This window comes from Musca autumnalis, unplaced genomic scaffold, assembly GCF_047663935.1.
Source record: "Musca autumnalis isolate F117 unplaced genomic scaffold, ASM4766393v1 scaffold_4, whole genome shotgun sequence".
NCBI classification, from domain to species: domain Eukaryota; kingdom Metazoa; phylum Arthropoda; class Insecta; order Diptera; family Muscidae; genus Musca; species Musca autumnalis.
Genome location: NW_027411977.1, coordinates 233211368 through 233222703, shown reverse-complemented (window position 1 = coordinate 233222703; position 11336 = coordinate 233211368). Strand labels below are relative to the sequence as shown.

Genomic DNA, 11336 nt, shown 5'->3' with positions numbered 1-11336 from the left:
TTATTTTAAATAAGTATATGTAGCTTGTTTGGCCATGACCATGACCCTGACATATTTCAATTGACTGACTTACTAATCTTAATAAGAATACATATACTAATAATAATAATGTCAATAATAACAATAATCTTTAAATTTGTAAATAATTATCATGGATTGTAGTAATTTGGATATGTGTATATTTTTGGGAAATAAAAAGGAAAAGTAATTTTCTTAGGAGGATTTTAGTGGGTGTCTAATACCAAGCAATAATAGGTTGAATTACTCAAAGGATTTTTGGGACATTGGCCAATGTAGATTTTTTAAAGAAATGTTCGCCCCTTATAACTAATGTGGAATTTTAAAAGAATTTTTGGAGGCATCTAAAACCATCGTGGACTTTTTAATATTTGTTGGCGGCAGTTAGGACCAACATGGATTTTTTAAAGAAATTTTTAAGTCACCAAGGACCAACGTGGATTTTTTAAAGAATTTTTGGAGGCACCTTAGACCAACGTGGATTTTTAAATATTTTTGGAGGCACCTAGGACCAACATGGATATTTTAAGGAATTTTGGGAGTCATCTAGGACCAACGTGGATTTTTTAAAGAATTTTTGGAGGCACCTAGGACCAACATGGATATTTTAAGGAATTTTGGGAGTTGTTCATGTCCGCAGAAGATTTAATATTACCTAGAATCAACTCCGATCTAAATGTAGCTTAATTCCATCTCTGCTGACATGAACGTACGATAATGATGGCACTGACGTTAGTTGTCAGTTCTTCCTAACTCCCTTTGTTATGTTAGTTTTGTTTTGCTTTTGTATTGATCTCAGAGAAGTAGTCGAGTTTTAATTTTTGTGCCGAGCACATCGAATCACAGAACATAAGAGAATAAATTTGTGAAATAAAAGAATCAAAATAATTTAGCGCATATGCGTAGTTCTTAAATACCAATAACCAAACAAAATAATTAGCGCATATGCATAGTTCTTGAATTCCAAAAACCAAACAAAATAATTTGTCGTATAGGCATAGTTCTTAAACACCCATAACCAAACAAAATAATTTGTGTAAAACTTAATACCCCATATCATTGAAAAATAAAGGATAATATATAAAATTGGATTGAAAACATAAAGTGAAGTGCGGTTGTTTTCTTTACATATAATTAGTGTTAGTCAAAGGGGTTCGGTAAAAGCAAACTCGATAAAACAACAAATTCCCCAAGAGAGTGTGTGAAGTGTTCTTTTTCTGTCCCCATTGGGAAGTTTAATATTGCCCCCGTGAGGCTGGTTTTCGTGCTCGGTTCCACCGAAGAAAGATTTTGTTTGATTGCCCCGGACGCCTTAACGTTCTCGGTCCCATTTCGTCTAGTGATCGAAGAAAGATTTTGTTTGATTGCCCCGGACGCCTTAACGTTCTTGGTCCCATTTCGTCTAGTGATCGAACATCAACACGATATTGAAATAAAGTAACTTGGTTTGGATATCGCGAGTGCCTAAGATTATTGGTGTAGTGCCAAAACATAAGGTCCTATCGAACCACGAAATAACAAAGCGGCTGTCGTACAGTAACAGGCAGATATCAACCAAATTAAGGTATGTGTTGTTCATATCACTTGTATGAAATATTTCTATGCCTATATCCATCATACCCTGTCCCGTCCTCCATTCCCTTCTAATTGGTAAATGCGATGTTGCCAAACTTCTAACAAAAAATCAAAACTTCGCGAAAAGAAAACAAAAAAAAAGGAACCGCTAATCATCCATTTGTCGTTGAGGTAGGACAGGTCTTCAAAGGGAATAGAAATAATAACAAAAAAAAGAAAAAAGAGAATTCTTTGCTTACCGAAAAACACACAAGCAGAGACGCATGCTGGACAGAGCGTAATGAAGTTATGATGTTGTTGTTGTGATCAGTGATAAAGCGCTCTTTCTCCCTAATTCCTTGGTTTAATGAAAAAGAAGAACACAATAACTTCAACACAGTGGTTTGAAGTAATATCGTAGTGGAATTTCTTAATGATTTTTTCACATTTTTTTATCAAACATAATTACTGTCTCTGGGGCATGATATTATCAGAACTACTTATAGAACACTTATTTATCCACAATGAATTGTAACCACACTTAGAAATAAAGAGTTATTATATAAAACACAACATTGTTTGTAGCAGAACACTGCATACGGAACTCGTCGTTAAAACAAAATATTTTTCCTTGGTCACAATCTGTTTTTTCTCGATTGAAATTCAAATGCTCTTCTCGTTCTATCTATTCGCATGATAATTTGTCTGTCTCTCAACAAAAGGGTTATTGAACTCAAATGTCGGTGATTTACGTTGGTTATTAGATGGGCGAAGATTAAGCAAAGCATAGAAAACAGCAACACAAAAGCTTTAAACTAATAAGCATTGAGAACAAAAGAGAACAAGAGCCTGCGAAAGCCCTTTGATAAATCAACAATATTTGCACAGTGGTGTGGAGGGAAAGATATTGGAAAAATCAAAATAAATTTTATGTGATTAAATTCTGTCCCTTTTAACAATAAATTGTTTCCTACCATAATTTTGTGATTTCTTGGATAATAATTTGGCTGTCTCTGTGGTTAAAAATACCTTTTACATATATAATCATACGTTATCACATTATCGCTAATAAATATATTTCTGGGATATTGATGAATGAGTCATTTTAATAAAAGATTTATTTGAACGAATAATACAGTAAAGTTTTTCTACAAACATTTTTGTTTTCCTGCCTCTGTCTGGGAAGTGAACTTATTTTCTACGACTAAAATTTAAGCGTTGAACTAAACATATCTCTTCTGCATCTAAATCAATAAAAGACGTCTTCGTAGATTGAAAACCTCTTTTCCCAATTTTTTTTAACTTAAATTGTTGAATAAGTTGATTTTCAAGAATATTAATATTTAACAAGACTACGTCAAAATACTGCCCCTGTCGTCGAAGCAGAGAATAAATACATATTTCTATTTTTTTAAAAATATTTACTTTGCTCAACTGAGTCGTTACGGTATGGGAATAATGGAAGATTTTTTAGTACAATGCGAAGAAATAACTTCGTTTGAGATTCAGCTTAAAGATGCTGATCTCAAAACATATAATGATATGTCCCTAGATGCAGAGAAGCATGAATTGGAAGAATTGTGGGAAGAATGGAAATCTTCCTATAAAAAATGCATTTCTGACCCAGATTTGCAGAAAAAAGACAAGGGAACATTGAGAAATAAGAAAACAGAAGCGCATAAATGTTATATGAGGTGTCTCACGTTAATAGGAAATGCGAAGGAAAACGTAAAAACTACATGTTCAAAGGCAGCACAGAAAATTAGCTCTTCAATATCTGTCCCACCATGTGATACAGAGATATTTCATGGAGATTATCTGAATTGGCCCAGTTTCAGGGATTGGTTCTCTGCTATCTATATCACCAACAAAAAACTTAGCCCTGTAGAAAAATTGTACCACCTCTTTCAAAAAACTAGTGGAGAAGCAAAGCAAATCATTCAGCACATTCCACTTACTGATGAAGGTTTTGATATTGCGTGGGAAAACCTTAAACATCAGTATGAAAACAAAAGAATTCTCATTAATAATCAGCTACGCACAATTTTTAATCTGCCCCAATGTTCTCAAGAATCTGCAAGCACTCTGAAAAAGTTGCAGAGAGACATAAACAATGCTATTTCTGTGCTAAAGCTGTACAAGATAGACATTAGCTCGTGGGATCCCATTTTTGTCTTTCAGTGCTCTTCGAAGTTGCCAAAACTCACATTGTCCCTATGGGAACAGTCTATAGCCAAGAAGACAGAGATGCCTTCTTGGGAAGAACTAAATACGTTTTTAACTGAAAGGTATCAGGCACTAGAGAGTGTATCTGATATATATGGCCCACAAGGCTCACGATCTTCACTGCCCCAGCAACAGAGGTTCAACAACTTTGATAAGTCAAAGAACTATAGAGTCCACCACACTAAGGTAGACAATCAGAAATGTAATCTTTGCAAAGGAAGCCATATTTTACGATCATGTCCCAAATTTTTAAGCATGGATTTTAAAAATAGATTGTCCATAGTCAAACGTGATAAACACTGTCTCAACTGCCTTGCTCAAGGCCATATTGTGGTTAATTGCACTAGCCAGAAAACTTGTTCTGAGTGCAATTCGAAACATCATTCGCTCTTGCATAGAGCAAAAATATCCCAACAGGGAGATAATAGGGCGAAGGAGTTAAGAAAAGTGTCCCAGTCTTCTCAGACATCTACCCTACAGTCCATTGAATTGCCCTCGACCTCAGAAAACGTCAGAAATTTCCACACTTCAGTGTCGAGTAAGACAATGTTGGCCACAGCTTGGATTACAATTGTCAAAGATGGTATGTCCCACAAGGTTAGAGCCCTAATCGACCCCTGTTCGGATGATTCATTTGTGTCATCAAGGGTACAAAAACTCTTAAAACTTCCTACAATGCCAATTGCGGCAGAAATTAGTGGTCTCGGCGGCGAACGCCTAGCGAGATGCTCCAGAATAGCGATCTTTACGATATCGTCCATAGTAAATCCTAGCTTTACGTTAGAAATTGATGCATTAGTTGTCCCTGACGTTACTGGAAATGTTCCCACTCATTCTTTCAACTACGTAGAAAGAAACAAATTGCCAAACTTAAAATTTGCTGATGCGGAATTTTATAAAAGTGCCCCAATTGATATCCTAATAGGAGGAAATTTATATCCACTGATTCTGCTCGGCGGAGTAGAACATGGGATATTGGGATCATTGGTAGCTCAAGAAACGGTCTTTGGATGGATCGTGACTGGTCCAACAAACAAAAGAGTAGCAAGACATACTATTAGAGCTTCACATTGCACTAGAGTATCTATCGATAAACAATTAGCCCGGTTCTGGGAGATAGAAGAAGTCCCAACCATATCAGAGGTCTCAGAAGAAGACAGAATATGTGAAGATATTTATAAAATTACAGTTAAAAGAAATAGGGATGGCAGGTATATGGTCGAATTGCCATTCAAATCCGAAGCACCGTCAAAAACGGTACTTTGTTCGAATAGATATGTGGCACTTTGTCAATTTCTAAGAAATGAGAAGTCAATGTCCAGAAATCCAGAATTGAAATCGATGTATGACGAGGTCATGCAAGAATATTTGTCCCTGGGACATATGAAATTAGTTGAATCGCCAAAATCAAATTCTGCCCCTTGTTTTTATTTGCCTCATCATGGCGTTTATAAACCAGAAAGTGCCACAACAAAACTTAGAGTAGTTTTTAATGGTTCATGTCCTACGGCAACTGGTAAAAGTCTTAATGACTTACTATATGTAGGCCCAGTTCTACAAAAAGATATAATTTCCCTCATTCTTAATTGGCGCATGTACAGATATGTTTTCAATGCAGACATATCGAAAATGTACAGGCAAATACTGATCAATCCTAATCAGACCAATTTCCAACGAATCATTTACCGTTCTTCCCCTGACGAGGAAGTAAAAGACTATTGCTTGAAAAACTGTGACATTCGGTCTCAACTGTGCCCCCTATTTAGCACTGCGTACATTGTTGCAACTGGCCCAAGATGAGGAACAGAGGTTTCCCATAGGAGCAAAAATCTTAAAAGAAAATATGTATGTTGACGATGCCCTGGTTGGTATACATTCTATTCCTGAAGGAATTGATGCTAAAATGCAGCTAATAGGCATTCTACAATCCGCTGGATTTCACTTACGTAAATGGACATCTAATTGTAGAGAAATTATTGAAGATGTACCACGAGACCATCTTCTCAATGGAGAATTCCTACACTTTGATGATAAGAGCATAGCGAAAACGCTAGGAATTAGATGGAATGCTGCCTCAGACACATTTTACTTCATTACAGAAAAGATAAACAATAAAAATTCGTTCACGAAGAGAGAAGTTTTATCGGTGATAGCACGTCTTTTTGATCCCCTGGGTTGGCTTGCCCCTGTCATAATAACTGCGAAAATATTCATGCAGCAGTTGTGGTTAGACGAAATAAAGTGGGATGACCATTTAAAGCCAATATCTCTGATGAGATGGAAAAGCTTCTTGAGCAATTATGTTCATATAGACAAAATAAGTATACCCCGTTGGGTCAAATATTCGCCAGAATGCACTATAGAGTTTCACGGATTCTGCGATTCGTCAGAATTAGCGTATGCAGCGGCTTTATACTCGAGAGTGAAAATTGGAAATGTTATATCGGCTAACTTACTTGTCTCGAAATCAAAAGTTGCTCCTATTAAAAAGTTTCTCTGCCCCGATTAGAGCTCTGTGGAGCTCATCTGCTAGCAAATTTGGTACACACGTTCTTGCCTCAGATAGGAGTCGAAAATTATGCATTGCATCTTTGGTCAGATTCAACAATTGTGCTGGCGTGGCTTAGGAAACCGTCAAACACCTGGACAACATTCGTTGCAAACAGGGTAGCTAAAATCCAAGAGATAGTCGGCGAAAATTGGAAACATGTCTCCACTCATGACAACCCCGCAGATCTAGCAACCCGGGGGTAACTCCTTTGGAATTAAAGGAGAGAAATCTGTGGTGGTTTGGACCAAAATGGCTCCAAAAGGAAGACAAATACTGGCCCTCGCACGTAAATATCCCGGAAATAGCTTTAGAAAAGAAACCTGTACAAGTACATGTCGCTAGATCTGCTAAGCCAAATGATGAGTCAGGCGAGGAAGGCAACGATAAGGTCCCAGAAAGGCATTTAAAACACCTTCACCGATTCACTACTGCAGTTCATACCTTTGGATACGTGGAAAGGTTTATCAGAGCCTATCATCCTGCTACAAGGCTTTCTTATACCTATACCAGTAAACAATTGTCCGCGCTTGAACTTTCGGCTGGACGGAAGCATCTTATTAGGTTGTCCCAAAAGACTTATTTTCCTGAAGAATACATAGCTCTGTCCCAAGGGAGACCACTGAATAAGAAAAGCCCCCTGTTGACTTTGACGCCCTATATTGACAAAGATGGAATAATTCGCGCCAATGGGCGATTAGGGACCACTTCGTGTCTTTCTCCCAGTGAACGACACCCCTATATTTTGTCTTCAACAAGCAAATTCACTCGGCTTTATGTTGGTTTCATCCACGAAATGACTTTGCACGGAGGACCACAGTTGATGATGGCAACCATAAGATTAGAATGTTGGATCATACGGGGAAGGAATCTGATAAAGTTACACATCAACAATTGTATGGAATGCGTTCGGTCCCGTAAAAAGCTTCAAGGTCAATTGATGGCATCACTTCCCCCGGAGAGGACATCGCTCAGTCGTCCATTTGCTAATACTGGTGTCGATTATGCGGGACCATTTGAATTGAAAACGTTCTCTGGAAGGGGTTGCCGCATAGTAAAGGGATACATTTCTTTATTTGTTTGTTTCGCTACCAAAGCGATACACTTGGAAGCCGTGAGTGATCTATCGACACCAGCATTCATGGCAGCATTAACCCGCTTTATCTCGCGTCGTGGCTGCCCCAATAAAATCTTTTCCGACAACGGTCGCAATTTTGTCGGTGCTGCCCGAGAAATCAGATCCAACTTTCAACGTGTTGTTTCCGAACTCAAGGAAAACGCCGTAGTGCACTATGGTCAACAGAAGTTGGAATGGCATTTTATACCCGCCTCATCTCCACACATGGGTGGATTATGGGAGGCGGGTGTTAAAAGTTGTAAGACACATCTAAAAAAGATCTCTGGACAAATACGTCATACGTATGAGGAGTTTAGTACCATACTGGCTGCTATCGAAGCCTGCTTGAACTCCCGACCTCTGACACCCCAATCAGAGAATATTGATGACTTAACAGCACTTACCCCGGGCCATTTCTTAGTTGGTTCATCGCTACTTGCCCCAGCAGAACCGGAGGAAGTGCCGACAAAAACGTCTCTACTCAACCGATGGCGAAAGTTGAAAGTGGTTCAACAAGATTTCTGTCGCCGTTGGAAATCTGAATACTTGAAAGAGCTAAACAAAAGAACTAAATGGAAATATCCGTCTCCAAACCTAAAACTAAACGATCTGGTTGTGTTGTCCCAGGAGATGGGAAACCCAAATGAATGGCGTTTAGGACGCATCGTAAAGCTATATCCTGGCCCAGATGGGCTCGTTAGAGTCGCTGATATTAGGACTTCTTCCGGAGTGTTAAGACGCCCCGTTCACAAACTAGTTTTGCTACCCCGTTCGCAGTAAATAAACATCCATTCCCACCCATATCCTGCCTTTCCCTAATTTTTGCCTCAGTTCCAACACCATAACTAATGATATCTTCTATTTTTACCAGCAGCATGTTTCGTTATATGGACGAGTATCGTTGCCCTATATGTAAGACACGTCACTCACTCAGATTGTGTCGTGCTTTCCTGTCCATGCACCCAGAAGATAAAAGGGCATTTGTTCATCAGAAGGGAATATGCGAAAACTGCCTAGGTCTTTCCCATACAATCAAAGATTGCCGAAGCGGTTCCGCATGCCGAATTTGTTGGCTGGGGCACCACACCCTGCTCCACCCGTTGGATGGAAACAAACATCAATGGCTTAGGATGACCGCCCTGGCCCACGTACACCGTCCTGGGGTGCAGGATGAGAAACGCACTGTCCGAATTCTTCTCGATCCCAACAGTCCTTTTAGCTTTATCGCACCTCCTTATGGTCGGATGCCTTTCATGGAAGATTATGATACCAAAGAATACGAAGTTCAAATCACCGACAGGCATAGCGAAGTCAGGACTGCTACAATCAATCTAAAGCTGGTTCGTGATAAGTTCCACACCCCAAAGGCTTTTGGCGCTCCTGCCGCAGTGTGGAAACGATTTGACAAGGAGGATGTGGCGGATACATCATTCTATCTCCCCTGGGAGTGCAATATTGTATTAGGGAGCGATGTTTCAAACAAAATATACCTGGGGCTACCAAGAGAAAAAAAAGGCCTCCCATGCATACAGAATACAATCTTCGGCTATGCGTTTTTTGGAGCCTTGGAAATTGATCGGGAGAGCTCAGCTTTGGCCACTGAATTTATAGACAAAAATACTCATCAAGATATTCCTGCCCCTGATAGGCATTAAATAACGTTGCTCACACGCTCACATTTGTCTTTGCCCCTGGTGGGCTTATGGATTTACTACTTTAAGTGAAGTATTTTATTTTATATCATTGAATTATCTTTATTTCTGTTTTTATATTGAACTGGCCGTTCAAGAGAGGCGGCATGTTCATGTCCGCAGAAGATTTAATATTACCTAGAATCAACTCCGATCTAAATGTAGCTTAATTCCATCTCTGCTGACATGAACGTACGATAATGATGGCACTGACGTTAGTTGTCAGTTCTTCCTAACTCCCTTTGTTATGTTAGTTTTGTTTTGCTTTTGTATTGATCTCAGAGAAGTAGTCGAGTTTTAATTTTTGTGCCGAGCACATCGAATCACAGAACATAAGAGAATAAATTTGTGAAATAAAAGAATCAAAATAATTTAGCGCATATGCGTAGTTCTTAAATACCAATAACCAAACAAAATAATTAGCGCATATGCATAGTTCTTGAATTCCAAAAACCAAACAAAATAATTTGTCGTATAGGCATAGTTCTTAAACACCCATAACCAAACAAAATAATTTGTGTAAAACTTAATACCCCATATCATTGAAAAATAAAGGATAATATATAAAATTGGATTGAAAACATAAAGTGAAGTGCGGTTGTTTTCTTTACATATAATTAGTGTTAGTCAAAGGGGTTCGGTAAAAGCAAACTCGATAAAACAACAAATTCCCCAAGAGAGTGTGTGAAGTGTTCTTTTTCTGTCCCCATTGGGAAGTTTAATATTGCCCCCGTGAGGCTGGTTTTCGTGCTCGGTTCCACCGAAGAAAGATTTTGTTTGATTGCCCCGGACGCCTTAACGTTCTCGGTCCCATTTCGTCTAGTGATCGAAGAAAGATTTTGTTTGATTGCCCCGGACGCCTTAACGTTCTCGGTCCCATTTCGTCTAGTGATCGAACATCAACACGATATTGAAATAAAGTAACTTGGTTTGGATATCGCGAGTGCCTAAGATTATTGGTGTAGTGCCAAAACAGGAGTCATCTAGGACCAACGTGGATTTTTTTTAAAGAATTTTTGGAGGTACTCAAGACCAACGTGGATTTTTTTAAAGAATTTTTTGAGGTACTCAAGACCAAAGTTAATTTTTTAAAGAATTTACCAGCACCACTTGAATTTTTTATAGAATTTTTGAAGGCTCATTAAGGTTTTTAAAGAATTTCCAGGAGATTCCAGGAACAACTTGAATTTTTAAAAATATTGCTAGGATACCTTCAAGACCTATGTGGAATTTTTAATGAATTTTTGGAGGCCTCAAGGACTAAAGTAAAATTTAAAAAAAAAAAAAAAAATTGTGGCGCCACGGACCAGCGAGTAATTAAAAAAATTAGGAGGCCTCTCAGCCTAATGAGGTATTAAAAAGAAAATGTAGAAAGCCTATAGGACCATCCCAGAAATTAAAAAAATCGATAGCCTTTAGCAGCAATCGATTTGTTTTTAATTTTTTTTTTTTTTTTTGACCACGTGGACTTTTTAAGTAGTTTTCTAGATTTTTTAAGAATGTTTCTAGACCTCGTGGATTTTTTAAAGAATTTTTCTAGACTTCCTGGATTTTTTTAAAGAATTTTTCTAGACATCGTGATTTTTAAAAGAATTTTTCTAGGTCCCGTGGATTTTTTAATGAATTTTTCCCGACCTCGTGAATTTTTAAAGAACTTTTCTCAACCTCGTGGATGTTTTAAAAAACTTTTGCAGACCTCTTGGATTTTTTAAAGAGCTTTTCTACACATCGTGGAATTTTTTAAAGAATTTTTCTTGGCTTCTATCAGCAACGTGGATTTTTTAAAGAATTTTTCTAGGCTTCTATCAGCAACGTGGATTTTTTTAAAGAGTTTTTTCTAGGCCTCTAGCAGCAACGTGGATTTTTTAAAGAATTATTCTAGGCCTCTAGCAGCAACGTGGATTTTTAAAGAATTTTTCTAGGCCTCTAGCAGCAACGTTGATTTTTTAAAGAATTTTTCTTGGCTTCTAACAGCAACGTGGATTTTTTAAAGAATTTTTCTTGGCTTCTACCAGCAACGTGGATTTTTTAAACAATTTTTCTTGGCTTCTACCAGCAACGTGGATTTTTTAAAGAAATTTTCTTGGCTACTAGCAGCAACGTGGATTTTTTAAAAAAAATTTCTAGGCCTATAGCAGCATCGTGGATTTTTTAAAGAATTTTTCTAGGCTTCTACCAGCAT

At 37.9% G+C, this 11336-nt stretch overlaps 2 protein-coding genes across 2 annotated transcripts; both read left to right on the top strand.

Annotated features, from left to right (window-relative positions):
• The first annotated feature begins 3030 nt into the window (after window positions 1-3030).
• Window positions 3031-6307, top strand: LOC141403283 (uncharacterized). Its single transcript, XM_073985471.1, has 2 exons — window positions 3031-5518; window positions 5565-6307. The coding sequence occupies exons 1-2, from the start codon at window positions 3031-3033 to the stop codon at window positions 6305-6307; spliced, it is 3231 nt and encodes a 1076-aa protein (XP_073841572.1).
• An 835-nt stretch (window positions 6308-7142) lies between these two features.
• LOC141403282 (uncharacterized) lies at window positions 7143-8243 on the top strand. The gene has a single exon (XM_073985470.1). It carries the CDS (start codon window positions 7143-7145, stop codon window positions 8241-8243), a length of 1101 nt encoding a protein of 366 aa, XP_073841571.1.
• The last annotated feature ends 3093 nt before the right edge of the window (window positions 8244-11336 follow it).

What these genes read in the sequence shown, in the direction of transcription:
- LOC141403283 (XM_073985471.1), top strand. Translation starts at nt 3,031, where the DNA reads ATGGAAGATTTTTTAGTACAATGCGAAGAAATAACTTCGTTTGAGATT. An exon ending in CGAGGAAGTAAAAGACTATT is followed by an intron (nt 5,519 to 5,564) that starts GCTTGAAAAACT and finishes CCCCCTATTTAG; the next exon opens with CACTGCGTACATTGTTGCAA.
- LOC141403282 (XM_073985470.1), top strand. Translation starts at nt 7,143, where the DNA reads ATGACTTTGCACGGAGGACCACAGTTGATGATGGCAACCATAAGATTA.